The sequence below is a fragment of the Colossoma macropomum genome, unplaced genomic scaffold, assembly GCF_904425465.1.
Source record: "Colossoma macropomum unplaced genomic scaffold, Colossoma_macropomum, whole genome shotgun sequence".
Lineage (NCBI taxonomy): Eukaryota > Metazoa > Chordata > Actinopteri > Characiformes > Serrasalmidae > Colossoma > Colossoma macropomum.
This window is the reverse complement of record NW_023495456.1, coordinates 197,367-214,145: the sequence shown is the minus strand read 5'-3', so window position 1 is coordinate 214,145 and position 16,779 is coordinate 197,367. Positions and strand designations below refer to the sequence as shown.

Sequence of the window (16,779 nt, the reverse complement as noted above, 5' to 3'; positions counted from 1 at the left end):
TAAAAACAACCCATTTTAGTGAATAAAGAACAAACTAATGAAGAATGAGAGAAAAGAAGGAGTCAGTTCTGCAGTATTTCCTGAAGGGCTTCATAATGTGAAACTGAAAGAATGAGTATATAGAGCGTCTTTGTTGACTCCTCCTCTGTACCAGCACAGGAAAAACATCTGCAGTCAAAAACTGAACCATCCATTTCACTGATCAGATCACTTTGAACCTGAAACACTGACTATAAACACTTTAAATAGAAATTTAAATTTATTTAAATTTCAAATAAATAGTTGAAGTCTTTGCACAGTTAATTTATGTCTTAAAGATTCCACTTAATTTAAAAAATCTGACAAAAGACAAATTACATTCAAATAGAAATGGATGAAATTCTATTTTCTATTAGGTAGTCACTGTTACTAAATTAATTCATTTTGTGAAAATTAATTTACTGTTAATATTACTATTATTATTGTTAGTATTTATATAAATGTTAGTATTTATATAAACAAAATGTTTCTACAGTATTATCTCCTCATAGCGTGTGTACGTGAGAGAGACAGAGAATTAATTCAGTGCTGCAATTTTCACTCTCATTTTGTATATAGGTACAGTAACTCGTCAAATGCCAATACATTCTGTTGCACTGTTTATTTTTTTTAGCATTACCTTTCATCTGTGAAGTTCAGTGTTTATAAACAACTACACATTTGCCATATTAGGGTTTTTTTTCTTTTCATAAGAATAAGATTTTATCTAAAAGACATAAATGTGTAATTTATGTTAGTATATTTGTTATTCATACTCTGTCTATATATAGAGTATGTCATGTGAAATAGCACATTTTTATAAACTGTATTTTACATATTTTGTAATGTAAGCTCAGTTTGCAGCAAGAGCTGTGAGGATAGCACTTGTTTACGTGAGAGAGACAGAGAACTCATTCAGTGCTGAACTCATTTTGTACAGAGACAGAGCGAGAGAATACACTGATCAGGCATAACATTATGACCATCGTTTCTTCACTCATTGTCCATTTTATCAGCTCTCCAAAGACAGCAGCCATTCAGATTATTCGTTTTTTTTGTTTTTTTTGTTTTTTTTAATAAATGTTAGTAACAGCTCTGAATGAAATCATAAGCTTAATTATTTGTAGGTCAGTAACAGCTCACAAACCTCAGTCTATTTTGTCTTGCATTGCAGTTTATTGAATTGAAATGCCCTCTTGTGGTCGAGGTTAGTATGGCATGCTAATTGTTAGCCAGTTAGCTCCACAGTATAAGGTAAAAAAAAGAAAACAGCTGTGCAGAGTTGGGGTAACATGCTCAGTGGTGAAGAAGAAAAAAAAATAGATTTTTAACAGCTGACATTATACAAATTTACCTGGGGTAATTTGATATCCTCCCACCTTACTTCTCAAATTTTGATATTAGCCTATTCTCTAATAGGTACATCTCTTCGTCCATCAATTTGGCCATTGCATGTTGCGCTCACTCGTAAAAACTGATTTCAACTGTTTTTACCAGTCTGCTTTACCTTTCAAGGTCAATTTGTCCCTCTTTTCACTGGGTCAGTGTGGAGAAGGGGGCGTGGCCGAGCGTCGAATGCAGGACGGAGAAGCCGGTCGGGCTGAACCAGCGGGCTAAGTAGCTGATGCTGTTCACCTGTGCCTTGTTTCTGCCAGCGTACATAGTCATCTCTTCCCCCAGTAGGGGGCAGAGCCCAGAGAGAGGAGACCCGTGAAGGCGTGAGAGCGGAGCTAAGCCAAACTGAACTGAGCTGAACTAGAAAAAAGAAAGAAAGAAAGAAAGAAAGGAAAAAAAAAAGAGAGGACTGAAAAGTCCTAGTGAGCATCTTGTCTTAATTTGTCTGTGGGCTGAAAAGCTGTGTGGTTTTTGCGTAGTGTATAAATAATAATAATAAGCTCTCCGCCTTCACACCTGCCCCCGGCGTCCTTCCTCCACCCATTATTAAAGTTGTTACAGTCAGTAAGTACACACAGGCCTCTCTGTGAACCCAGTGTCTAGAATCTCCTATGCAGACAGACTAAGGCCTACCATTTGTGAAAGAATTAATATTCTCTGTTAGCCAATACTACCTATTTGGTTATTAATTACAATATCTAGTCTATTGGATTACTGAATATTTATTCAAAAGCTCTGTCATGTCCTACAAAACTCCAAAAAACTAATTTCCAGCAAGATGCTTAAAATTGTTGCCGAATTTGAGCTAACAATTGTGTTGAGATTAGTTTGGCCTCATCATTTGTTAAGGAGAAAATAATGGCCGAATCTTAACCTGCGGGGCTTCTTCCTTCAAATTAGACTTTTAGAAATACACTGATTACGCACACACAAAATCTTTGTCAGACGTGACTAACATGTTCCTTCTCTACATAAACCAGGAGAAGAAGAATCAAACCATTGGTTGTTGGAGGCAGAAAAAAAATAAATATAAGAAAAAATGCAAACCAACTCCACTTAGGATCAGACCTAACAACAAATCTTTAACTGTGGTTAAACACTGTACACACATACCAACACTGTCTTTAGCTGTTCCTAAGAGCTGATCAGTAATGTTAAACATATGGGCCAAGGATTGCTGCAGTCCTGCACGAGGACTCAGGACCCTGCAGTTTCTCATTCAAACGCTGGACAGAAATACAGACCTTTTGACTTTTGACCATGGAACTAAAGGCCTTTTCATACAGAGTCTGATTTTTACGCATGAAAAACAAACTGGAAAATTGGATCTGCACAGTGCTTACAACTTGGTTATAATTGGAGAGGGTGATCAATGGACAATTGTTTTCATCACCACAAAACGACACTATGAGTACTTGGGTCATGCCATTCAGCCTGTTGAATGCTCCCTCAGTGTTTCAAGCATTCATTAATGACATACTCTGTGACATGATTGGAGAATTTGTTATTACATACATAGATGATATTCACATCTATTCTCCTGATTTTGAAACCCATGTCCAACAAGTCTGATTAGTCCTCCAATGGCTTCTGTAAAACAGCCTTTATGTCAAGGTTGAAAACTGTTAGTTTCATTTACAGTCTATGTCCTTTCTAGGTCACATTATAAGTGTTAATGGCATTGTTATGGATGATCGTAACATAGATGCTGTAGTTAACTGGTCCAAACCTGCTATTGTAAAGGAACTGCAACACTTCCTAGGATTTGCCAATTTTTATCAGTGCTTTATTTGTAATTTTAGCAGCATAGCTGCACCCCTGACTGCCCTCTTAAAGGACTGGCTGCCCCTTATTAAGATCTCTTTGATTCAGTGAGAGATAGATGAGGACATTGAAAAGGCTCCAATGAATGCTAACAGCAAATCAATTTGTTGATCTAAGTTCTTATTTTCAATCAAATCGTGATGCAGCAATGAACTGGCAACATGCATTAACAAATCTATGTTTAATGAAAGATAGTAGTGGATTCACAGGACAGAATCTCCACTCTATTACAACCTCATTTCCAAAAAAGCTGGGACACCGTGCAGAATATAAATAAAAATAGAATGCAATGATAAGCAAATATAAGTAATGTTGGAAGATGGTTGTGCCCTAACACATGCAGCAGTCTCTCTGGGTCCGACTAATGGTGCTATTTCTGTTTTATTAGTTTAAGTTTCATGTTCTTTCCAACGCAAGTACATGGAAACCACCGCAAATATTGTTTACCACCACCAGACCCTGCTACATGTAAGGAAACACCCAGAAACCAACCTTAAAGACGACCTGCTGCAGAAGCTATGTGAGCTCAGTTTGCTAAGAGAACAAAGCTTGCGGGGGCATGCTCACATCAGGCAGTTCTTGGCATTTCCTGATGAGGGAGGCCAGGGGAGGGTCTGCCGAAAGAGCTGCACGAGGAGGCAGAAGCGTGGGAAGACGGCTGGGGTCCATGCTAGGCTAAAGACTAACCCTAGCCGACCTACTATACCGTCCTTTTTCCTCATGAATGTTTGCTCACTGAACTATAAACTGGACTATATCAGGCTCCAGCAGACTACCCAGCAAGAGTTCAGAGACTGCTGCATTTTGGTTTTTACTGAAACGTGGCTTAGCAACCACATTCCTGATGCCACAATTCAGCAAGATGGGCTGGCTTTGTTTTGTGCCGACAGAAGTGCAGCTCTGACAGGAAAAAGGAGGAGGCATGTGTGTTTACATTAGCATGGAATGGTGTAAGAACTCTGGAGTTTGTGATTGTTAGATGTAGACCATTTTACCTACCGCCGAAATTCTCCTCCGTGTTAATAGCAACAGTTTATACCCCCCAGCACGAATGCCAAGGAACCAGACTGTGAACTGTACGGAGCCATCAGTAAACTGCAGAACAAGCACCCCGACGGACTGTTTACTGTTACTGGTGACTTTAATCATGCAGATCTCAGATCAGTGCTCACAAAATTCCATCAACATGTGGACTTCGCAACGAGAGGGGTGAACGCACTGGACCTTGTTTACACTAATATTTCCGGGCAGAGCCCCACCCCCTCAGCTACTCAGACCACATTTCTGATACCCACACACAGATGGTCCCGTTGCACTCATCAGACACTCCAAACCGGTCCAGAAGCAGGTGAAAACCTGGCCAGCAAGAGCCATCTCTGCTCTTCAAGACTGCTTTGAGAAAACTGCATGGGGCATGTTTAGGGAGACTGCCACTAATAACGATTCTGTTAACCTGGAGGAATATACAGCATCAGGGACTGGCTGTATCTGCAAATGCATTGATAATGTTACTATCTCCAGGACCATAACCACACGCAAAACTCAGAAGCTGTGGATGACTTCTGAGGTGCACATGCTGCTGAAGGCTTGTGACTCAGCCTTTAGAGTAGGTGACAAAGTGGCGCCAAGAACAAAGAGGGCCAAACTGTCACGAGCTAGCAGAGAGGTGAAGCACGCACACCCTCAGACAATCCGTGGACACTTCCAAAATACCGGTGACACATGGTGCAGGTGGCAAGGCATTCAGGCCTTCAGCAACTACAGGAAGACATCTCCCTCCCTCCAGGTGAATAACTTCTACGCATGGTTTGAAGCGCAGAATGACCACCCCTCCACCCAGCGACCAGGTACTGTGCCTGTCCACTGCTGATGTGAGGAAAACTCTGCGCAGAGTTAACCCACGGAAGGCTGATGGATCAGAAAACATTCCTGGGGGAAGCTCAGGGAATGTGCAGACCAGCTAGTGGAAGTTCTTACGAAAATCTTCAACAACTTGCTAAGCAGCACCATTTATCCAGGGTGCTTCAAGGCCACCACCATTCTGCCCGTGCTGAAGAAACCTCCGGCATCTTGCCTCAATGACTATCGCCCCGTTGCACTCACACCAATCATGATAAAGTGCATCGAGAGGCTCTTAATGAGGCACATCAAGACCTAGCTGCCTCCTTCAATAGATCCTCTGCAGTTCGCATATTGCTCCAATCGCTCTACAGATGGCCACCACTCTTCATCTGGCCCTCACTCATCTTGAGAAGGACACTTATGTAAGAATGCCATTCATAGACTTCAGTTCAGCATTCAATACCACAATTCCTCAGCACCTCATTGGAAAGCTGAGCCTGCTGGGCCTGAACACTTTTCTCTGCAATTGGATGCAGACTTTCTTACTGAGAGACCTCAGTCTGGATCTGGAGCAGCATCTCTAACACCACACTAAGCACTGGAGCCCCCCAGGGCAATGTGCTCAGTCTGACTCACAACTGTGCAGCAGATCACAGTTCTAAACACATCATAAAGTCTGCTGATGACACTACTGTGGTTGGTCTCATCAGCAAAAACAATGAGTCAGCATACAGAGAGGAGGTGTGACAGACTGGCACAAAATTAACAACCTCTATCTGAATGTGTATTTATGTTATGTTATGTATTTATTGTAAGTCTTTCCCATTTTTTTATTTTACTGTCTGTACTGTGTTTATTGTATTGTCTCGCACTTGTGTTCCTGTGTTGCACCACGGTCCTGGAGGAATGTTGTTTTGTTCCACTGTGTACGTATATAGCTGAAATGACAATAAAGCCTTGACTTGAAATCACGTAAACCGAATTTTTAAAGGAAAATATTACAAATGCAACATATCAAATGTTGTAACTGAGAAATTCGTTTTTTGAAAAATATATGGCCAGTTTGAATTTGATGCCAACAACATGTTCCAAAAAAGTTATGACGTGGGCATGTTTACCACTCCGTTTCATCACCTCTTCTTTTAACAACACTCTTAACAAAGTGAAAAGTTTTCTAATTCTTGTTTGATATAGGATTTTAGCTGCTCAACAGTTCAGGGTCTCCTTTGTCATATTTTTCATTTCATAATGCACCAAATGTTATTAGTCGGTGACAGGTCTGGACTGCAGGCAGGTCAGTTTAGCACCCAGACTCTTAATACAGGGCCCTGCTGTTGTAATACGTGCAGAATGTGGTTTGGCATTGTCTTGCTGAAATAGGCAAGGACTTCACTGAAAAAGACGTCATCTGGATGGCAGCATATGTTGCCAAAATATGTATACATTGTTCGGCATTAATGGTGCCTTCACAGATATGAGCGTCACCCATGCCATGTGCAATAATGCACCCCTATACCATCATGAATTTTGACTTTTGAACTGTGCACTGATAAAAAGCTGAATGGTTATTAGCTTGGAGGACACAGCATCCATGATTTCCAAAAAGAATTTCAAATGTTGATTCATCGGACTGCGGGACACTTTTCCACTTCCACTCAGTCCACTTTAAATGAGCTCAGGCCCAGAGACGGTGGCGGAGTTTCTGGATCCTGTTTATGTACAGTTTTATCTTTGGGGCTGTACATTGTTGTCACCTATAGTCACTTGGTAAATGGTAAATTAAACAACTTTATTATTTGTTCATGTGTTTGATCACTTAGATTGGCTCTTTGGCTCGTGAGCGAATCTGTTATCAAACAAACAAACATACAAAAATATTCTTCAGAACAGTTTAGGGAAGGTGGTGATAAAATTAATTTTTGAGTCCTGTACTGTAACTGTCATGCACCCTTCTATAAACATTTGCCTGAATTTCCTCAGTTACCATGATCTTTGCCTAATTTTAATACGTTTATCCCATCCTAAATGATGGCAAATCTCAAAGTCAAAGTGAACTTTGTCATTCAGATGTCATTCTGAATGAGATTCATTCATGTGCAAAATATACATAAATATAACAAATCCAATGCACATAGACATGCTAGGCAGCAGACATAAAAACATACAAATAAAGGAAGACAAGAAATTATATATATATATATATATATATATATATATATATATATATATATATATATATATATACACACACACACACACACACACACATATATATATATATATATATAAATTTGTTTTACTTATTTGTATGTTTTTATATATTATATGCAAGTTGTATAGATACACAGATTACACAGTATCACAGGAAATCAGGAAATATAAACTTCACCCTGGTGCTCAAGTGATAAGGTCATTGTAAATATTGTATATATAGTTTTATATAGAAGACAGAGTACTTATAGAAGTGTTCAGACAGTCTGTGTGTATGTTCAGGAGTTCAACAGTCCCGACAGGCCAGCATGTTGTGTACTGTTAGAGGGATTTGAGTGGTTTGATGGCCTGTAGGAAGAACCTCATTCAGTAGCATAATTTCCTTTGTCTTGTCAACATTCAGTGACAAGTTGTTATTGTCACACCAGATGATTAATAATATGATTCAAACTGTACTTGGCACAACAGTCATGAGTGATCAGGGTGAACAACAGAGGGCTCAGCGCACAGCCCTGGGGAACTCTAATGTCCAGGATGGTTTTAGAGGTGTTTCTTCCAACTTGTACTGTCTGGGGTCTGTCTGAGAGGAAGTCTAGTAACCAGTGGCACAGTGGGGTGTCGATGCCTAATGGGCCAAGTTTCCTTAAGTGCATGGGGATGACTGTATTGAAGGCAGAGCTGAAGTCAATGAGGAGCATTTGCACATGGCTGTTCTTATTCTCCAGATGGGCCAGACTCAGGTGAAGTGCTGCTGATATGGCATCAGCATTGGAGCATGTAGGGTGGTATGCAAACTGGAGTTGGTCAAGCATTGTCAGGAGTCTGGATTTTATGTGATTTCTGACCAGCTTTTCAAAGCACTTCATCATGACGGGAGTGAGTGCTATAAGGTGGTAGTCATTGAGTGTTGACTCAATGGTAACTTCTTTGAAGCATGAGGGAACGATGGCTCGGCTCAGGGAGGTGTTATTGATGTCTGTGAGGATGTGTGTCAGTTGGTCAGCACATTACCTGAGTACTTTCTACACTCTGGTATGTTGTCAGGACTTACAGCTTTCCATGGGTTGACCCTGTGTAAGGTCCTCCAGACATCAGCTTGGTCGAGACAGAGTACTTCATCGTCCAGACTGAAAGGGGCTTTCGTTACTGTGGTAATGTTCTTTTCCTCAAACTGGCTGAAGTAGGTATTGGGTGTGTTGAGGAAGTCAGTGTTGTCATCGCCTGGTGGTGGTGGGGGGACCTGTAGTCTGTCATGGACTGGATACCTTGTCACCAGTGCCTGGGGTAGTAATTTGGTAGTACTAACCTCAGGTTGGCCTGATTAAAGTCTCCAGCGATTATATAAAAACGCATATATATATATAAACGCAGTCCGGGTTGGCATTTTCCATTGAGTTGACAGACTGGTACAGTGTGGATAGTGCATCTTTTGTGCTAGCATTCAAGGGAATGTAAAGAGCTACGTTGCTTCCTGTGGCGGTCGGTGATGGTAGGTGAGGTTTGCTGGTGTAGAATCCCCAGTTCACAGAGTGTTTTGGGTTCCAAAGCCAGTACACCAGTAGGAAAGTTGCTGGATGAGACGGATGCATGAAGTCTGAGCAGAGAACTGCGACTATAGACTAATCTCATATTCAACTGTGTCAAAAGAGAGAGTGCATTTAACATAAAACATCGCTGAGTAGCCAGAGTAGCTGCCATACAGGGCGCTGCCATCTTTGGTTCACTTTAAATATAAATCTAAAACCATTAGTGACTAATTAAGTGTATATACTGTATATTTTATTATGTATATACTGTAATTGAATGACATCACTTCTGACATACAGTACCCCGCTAATATATTAATAAGTAATCAACTTAAATTGTTAATTCAAGTAAACTGTGTCCTGAGCACCCAGCAGTCTGGTTTCAAGAAAAGCTCAGCACTATTACAGCAACTACAATATTGTAAACAACGTGTGTACGTGTGAAAGAAAGATGATCTTACCTCAATGTCTCCAGCTTACAGAGAGGATTCTCCAGTCCAGCAGAGAGCAGCTTCACTCCTGAATCTCCTAATTTATTCTCTGTCAGATCCAGCTCTTTCAGACAGGAGGATTCTGAGCTGAGCACTGAGGCCAGAGCTGCACAGCTTTTCTTTGACAGATTACAAAATGAAAGACTGAAGAAAACAACAAAATAACATACAAAATTCTTACATTAATTAGACTGATATGAGCTCCAATATAACCTGTTAATGCTGCTCAATAGAAAATAAAGGCAAATAAAAATACATAAAACTACATAAACTGTTTAGACATATGTAGGCAATTTGTTGAAATTTGTGTATTTGTGCATTCATTTACTGAAATTTCTATTTGAATTCTATTCTATTCTATTTGAGAGTAATGAAGCAGTGTTGCATTCTCAGTATGTTTCTAATATTGTGCCAGTTTAATTCAGTATTACTTACTCAGCTATTCTGGATTCTGCAACTACAGGCAGCAGCTTCAGAAGAATATCATCTGATTTGTTATATTTCCGTAGGACAAATCTATCCAGATCCTCTCCTGATGTCAGAAGTACAAAGACCACAGCTGACCACTGTGAAGAAGAGAGTGTTCTCTGGTTTAGTCTGTCAGACTGCAGGTACTGCTGAACTTCCTCAACTAGAGAACGGTCATCCAGTTCATTCAGACAGTGGAACAGATTGATGGATTTCTCTGCAGAGGGATTCTCTCTTATCTTCTTCTTGATATACTGAACTGTTACCTTTTTGCAGTGGGAGCTATTCCCTGTCTGTGTCACTAAGTCTAGTATGAGAGTCTGATTGGACTCCAGTGAGAGACCCAGAAGAAAGCGAAGGAAAAGGTCCAGATGTCCATTCTTACTCCGTAAGGCCTGATCCACAGCACTCTCGTGTACATCTGAGATTTTCCTGAGGATCCTCAGTTTAGAGGACTGACTCTGTTTAAGCACATTTCTCTTCTGCCTTATGAAGGTCAGGTGCACATATAGAGCTGCAAGATGTTCCTGAACGCTCAGATGAACAAAGCAGTACACTTTACTCTGGTGCAGCCCAGATTCCTCTCTGAAGATCTGTGTACACACACCTGAGTACACTGATGCTTCTTTAACATTGATGCCACACTCTCTCAGATCTTCCTCATAGAAGATCAGGTTTCCTTTCATCAGCTGCTGAAAAGCCAGTCGTCCCAGTTTCAGAAGTATTTCTTCATCTGTCTTCTGGTTCTTTACGTACTTTTCTCTTATGATTTTTGTCTGAATGATGAGGAAGTGTGTGTACATTTGAGTCAGAGTTTTGGGGGTCTCTCCACTCTCTGCTTCACCCAACATTCTCTCTAGAACAGTGGCTGAAATCCAGCAGAACACAGGAATGTGGCACATGATGTAGAGGCTTCTTGATGTGTTCAGGTGTTTGATGATTCTATTGGTCAGGCTCTGATCCCTGATTCTCTTCCTGAAGTACTCCTCCTTCTGTGGGTCACTGAACCCTCGTACTTCTGTCACTCCATCCACACACTCAGAGGGGATCTGATCAGCTGCTGCAGGTCGGGAGGTGATCCAGATGAGAGCAGAGGGAAGCAGATTCCCCTTGATCAGATTTGTTAGCAGCACATTCACTGAGGATGACTGAGTGACATCATCCAATCTCACAGTGCTCTGAAAATCTAGAGTTAAACGACACTCATCCAAACCATCAAATATGAACAGAACTTTGTGAGATCTGGATATTTCCATTTCTTTAATCTCCTTAAACCGTGTATGAAGAAGATCCACCAAACTCAGTTTTTGGTCCTTCAGCAAATTCAGTTCTCTGAAAGGAAGTGGAAATATGAAGTGGACATCCTGATTTGCTTTCTCTTGCTGTCTCTGTATGTTGGTTGTGATTTTACTCTTTATCTGTGATGATCTCTTCAGTTATGTTTCTCACCCCCTGCAGGACACTGTAGACACGCAAATAATATGTGCTGTATACTTTCATAAAAGCATCATCTTAACTTCAGTATTAAATCTTCTAAAACACTTATTTTTAAGTATAAAATAAATCAGAGAACAGTCATAACTACAGCTCGACTCACATTTTGTAATATTTTAGAATGGATACTGATACAGTGGAGGAAACATCTGCTTATATTTTCAGTCAGATTTTCATACTAAAAGTCAAGAATTATATGTTTACGTATGCCCTGTTATTAAAGGTTCCTATGTGAGGGTTACTGCTTCATTAATATAGAGTCATATGAAATATATGTATGAAATACATAAAAGCAAAACAAGACTGCAAACTCTATATGTTCTGGGTAATATTAATATTGAAAAGGATGTTACCAATACATATTACTGGTCTGATTTTTTTTTACTAAAAAGGATGAATCAGCTTTTCTGTCCACAGTGGCTCAACTGTGAATGTCTTTTTAACTATACTTATTTTTTGAGTGTGAATGCTACATAATTGGTTTCAATGCACCAAACACAAAAGCAAGTCAGCACTGTAACTCTTCTGACATGATTTTGGAGGGGAAATTAGGTTGTTTAATACAGTGGTCTACTCGCCATGATACTACTGCATTCACATAATACTTTTATATCAATCCAGGTTAGAGTTTATGCATGTTTGCTTACCCTAAAATAAGGGGCTCACCGGTGAAAGAAGAAGGGGGTGTCTAGAAGGGATCAAGATTTCAGGCACTGTATTACAGAAACATCCTAACTCTGAAATCTGATCTGTTTAGTCTCCATGAGGAATTCAGTTACGACTGAATTTACAGAATAACAGTTCCTAACTTCAAAATCTCATCATTAAATCCAGATGAGAAAACAGCATCACACAAACATCCTAACTAGATTAAATATCCTAAATACTGTCCTAACCTTAGGATAAAAACTCAATAGTGTCCTAAATTCTGTTTAAGCATCCGTTTCTATGGTTTTTAGGCAGCTGTGTCAGGCAGCATAGTTCACTACTAGCATAATTAGGCTATATTTATTTCTACAGTAAAACGCTGCTTTAGCTGTGAGATGTTTTTCTTTTCTAACTCTGCGTTTTAAAGATCTCAGACGCTGCAGACTCGATCTCCACCGCCCCTCTGATCACCTTCGTGTGTTAATGTTGATGATGAAATTATACAGTGATGGTGGTGAATAATGAGGAGACGGAGCTGAACGTGTGTCTGTTTATTAGGAGGAATAATGTTTGGCACAGTCTGGGAAATGGAGACTGAAACTGGTGAGCATTGAACTAATTAAACTGTGATTAATTTTTGTAGCTAATAGCTGTAGCCGCTACAGTTTTATGAAATGTAGTTAATAGCTATAGCGCCTACAAATTTGTGTAGCTATAGTGATCATTTTCGCTACAATTTTGCTACAAGCTTCAGGCAATCCATGCAAAATCTGAACCACAGAACGCAGCCGTTCACTGGGCTGGTGGCGATTGTGCAATCCTGACTGAGCCGCTGACAGTTCAAGCAAACGGTCACATGCTGCCCCCATGCGTTGATCACCCCTTACTAGTAGGCTTAGCTCAAGGCTCGCAACTGAAGCATTTCATATCTGTTTTACCATCTTGGCTGTAAAAGTCTCAGTGTGTGCCAATGTGCTAGTACAGGCTAAAACATAGTATAAATGAAAACGCAGACTTACTTTGCTCAGCTTTAAGCTTTAGGTCAGCTGTAGCCGCTTGCATGATGCACCAGAATGTACGTGACTTGACTATTGCGCCATTTAAGGTGGAACGGGAGAATTCGAACGAGAAGCTGACTTCACGACTTAGTGTTTGACAGTTTCTTGTCGCAGATTAAACGTATCTGGAAACCAGCTGGAGTGATTATAAATGCAAATAAGTCCATTCGTCTCCAAATTATTGATGTTTGTCTTAAATCTGGGGACAGAATATTATACCCCATTTTTTATATGAAATTTGATTTGTTCTCTGTGAGCGCTGTCACTGAATTATGGCCAGTCAAAATCTGCCAAGCTCCACGTTATTTTCTCAACCCTCCAATCACCGTTTATTAATTGTTGCTGTCCACAATTACTTCAGTAATCAGCGCCTGTGACGTTCGTAACTAGCGTTATGACTCCAAGCTCCTCAGAAGAATCTCAGAGTTTTATGAGATTCAAAAGGCAATGAAACGACACAGCAAGCAGTGAGAGGTTCTCCGCTGACCTCAGTACAGCTGTGGCTCGGCCATAGACTGAACTGCCTGCTCTGTTTATCTCTGTACGAGACACTACACAGCCCAGAGAACCAGAGTAACTGTGACTTCTTGAGATGTTCAGGTATGCAGCACACTCGGTATAAGCTAACACATAACATTGCTATGGCAAAAATGTAGCTAGCTGAGAGTTTATGAGCGCATTTAACACATGAAGATTGTAAAATGAAAACCTTATATTTCTTTTTTTTTTGCTTGGACTGCTTGTAATGTGGCTAGCCAAATCAGCATGCTTTAGTCTAGCTCCAGTAGCTGCTCAGTTTATGCTACAGGCTCCATAGTAGGCTATATTAGAGACTAAATGAGAGATGTGAAATTAAAGTTATATTGTTTAACCTACTCATAACAGACTACAAGCAACATAAAAGTTTACTGTTAACCAGCATATTGAAGGTATAGTGTCATGTAGCAAACATTAAGAAATCAGCAGGTACATTAGACTGTATTGTGTCTCATTAACTATATGAGTAGCCGCCTTTCCCTCTAGTTGGGCTTTGGTACAGACAGCCTTTTTATAAAATATGTTTAATGTGTGCTTTTACAGTAATCAGTGAATACAGAGATGCAAAAGAGACAAGCAAAGAGAGAGAGAGAGAGAGAGGGAAGTAAATGAAACAAAATCACATTGAAACTATCGCCTGATTTAATGTAGGTTTAATGTATTTTTTAGCTGAAAATAAACCTATAAGTAAATAGTTACATGATTAATTAAACTTAAACAAGGCAATTGAAGTCAAATAAGTTTATGGAACATTAATAGCAGTTTATGGAAGAACAGAGGGAAGAAGAAGGAACAAATGAAAGAAAAAGGTGCATAACAGTTATAGATGAGTAAAAAAGGAGCAGTGATTGAGTAAAAAACAAAAGGAGAATCTTATTGTTGCTGTAATACTCATATTTGGTAGCTATTTTAATCACAATCAGATGTAAGTAACATTTCTGCAAAATGGACCTCACAAAAATTCTAATCTTAGTCATGGACCTGTTAGCAGTTACATGTTAACTCCAGCGTTTAAGACCATTTGTTGTTAAAACTGTATTGACTTTTCAAAAGTAGCTAAAAAGTAGGCATTACTTTTTTCTGGAAAAGTAGCTAAATTGTAGCTGGCTACACATTTTGGGAATATAGCTACAAAATAGCTAACTACAAATTTTTCAGTAGCTATCCCAACCCTGATTAGCGGTTACCTGTGTCCAGATGAGGAATCTCCATCTCTGACACTTGGGGGGTTACCCATAGACCAGTCACTCTTCATGGACACACAGCTGGGTGCTGGAGAGTCTGATCTCTTTATGTGGATTAGACTGTAAATGATGAAAGACATTTCTTCAGAGATTTACATAAGGTATTTAATTTCCCTTTAAATGACTAGTCGAGGAATAAGCAAGACTAATTCCCTCCACAATTTTGAATGTATTTATGCTTTTGGTTTTGACCAGCTTCGTTTAGATCATCTAAACTAGATTTATGTGCACAGCAAATTAGATCCCTTATCTTTGCATGTGAATCTCTCCTTTCACTAACATACCATCATCATATCTCAGCATTATAAAAGTTACTCCATGAGCTTTTATTATTAAGTTAATTCTCAGTGCGCCACACACGTTTATCGGTCTTTGCTCTAGCTCACATTACTATTGTTGATTCTTTATTTGTGTCTCAGAGTAGACTGAGTTAATAAATATTTAGTTCATTTTCACCAAGTTGTCTGTCTTGATATCATTTAAATACTTGTTGCTGCCAAAATCTCTGTAAAAGAAACCACATTTATTAAAACCTTCAAAACAATAAAATCACTGATATTACTTTCTTTAGTTACAAATTGGAGTTTGTGATATTTATGATTTGATTATATATATGAGAACGATATCCAGAATAACATCTTTGTTAATCTCCAAAAATTGTTTATTTTGGCTTCCAAAATGGTTTTATTTGAAAAAAATATACATCAGGGGTGTCCAGTCTGAGTTGCAAAGGGCTGGTGTGGCTGCCGGTTTTCATTCCAGCAAAGCAAGAGATCACATGATCAGTCGTTTGAGTTAAACATGTTGATTAAAGAAGCGGAGTCAGGTGCTCCTGCTTGGTTGGACTGAAGACCTGCAGCCACACCGGCCCTTTGCGGGTAAGACTTGACACCCCTGACATACATAAATATACTTTACCATGATACATACCCATACTACTACTAATAATAATAATAATGATAACAGTAGCAATAACAATACTACTAGTAAAAAAATAATAATTACTATTGCAGTGTTTTGTTATTGTGATGATTATTGTTACTATTATAAATTGATTTATGATATCATACCATTTTGATATCATACCATTATCATCCATACAAAAATAGTAACAGTAATAATAGTAATGGTACAAAATATAATGATACAAATTTGAGTTTGTATTGGCCACTCCTACTTGATGATCAGTTTTTATCTCTGATTAAATATTTCTTTTCTTTTCATGTTTCTTAAAGGTTCTTGTTAATCACAGCATTTTAATTGAAAGCGCTCTTATCTACATTTTAAATGTATGAAACGAACTACTTACATAATCAAAACAGAAATACAAATAAAATAAAATCTCTCTGCTGTTAAGAATTGCAACATAACTCAGTCTTTCTCTCAGCAACAGCTCAACTCTACTAGCCATTACCTGTGTTCAGATGAGGGGTCTCCACCTTTGAACACTGGGGGCTGACCCATAGACCAGTCACTCTTCATGGACACACAGCTGGACGCTGGAGAGTCTGATCTCTTCATGTGGATTAGACTGTAAATGATAAAAGCCATTTCTTCAGAGATTTACATACAGTTTTTAATTCTCTTTAAAGGACCAGCCTAGTAAAAAATGCTAATTAATCTAGTTTCCACCAATAAGTAATAATCATGATGTCACTTGTAATCTGCTGACCAGTAGGTTCCACTCATTGTTTACAGGGTTAGCATGTATGGTTGAGCAAGACATTTAACATGGAAAGAGTTCAGAAAATGTCTTCACAAAATACTTCAGAGGAACAAAAAGTTTAGCAAACAGCTGATGACTATAATAATATAAACATTTTATATTAATTAATGAGACATTTTTAAACTTAACCACTTTCCTGTCAGGGAAGATATATATTTAAACCAGTCTAAGATCGTAGCTCACCTCTCACTTAAACATGTAGATCCATCATTAGTGTCCTGATGAGGGGTCTCCATCTCTGAATATTAGTGGAGTATCCACATAAAGATCACTGTTCATGGACACACAGCTGGATAC

General features: G+C 39.1%; 1 protein-coding gene across 1 annotated transcript in view; it reads right to left on the bottom strand.

The window, feature by feature from the left end:
• The window catches only part of LOC118802096 (NACHT, LRR and PYD domains-containing protein 12-like), a 49,666-nt gene that overhangs the window by 8,547 nt on the left and 24,340 nt on the right, over positions 1-16,779 (bottom strand). The window contains exons 11-12 of the mRNA XM_036562562.1: positions 15,620-15,626; positions 9,278-9,354 (exon numbers count right to left, since the gene is read on the bottom strand). Coding sequence (XP_036418455.1) covers positions 9,278-9,354; positions 15,620-15,626 — 84 coding nt within the window. The remainder of the gene's footprint in view (positions 1-9,277; positions 9,355-15,619; positions 15,627-16,779) is intronic.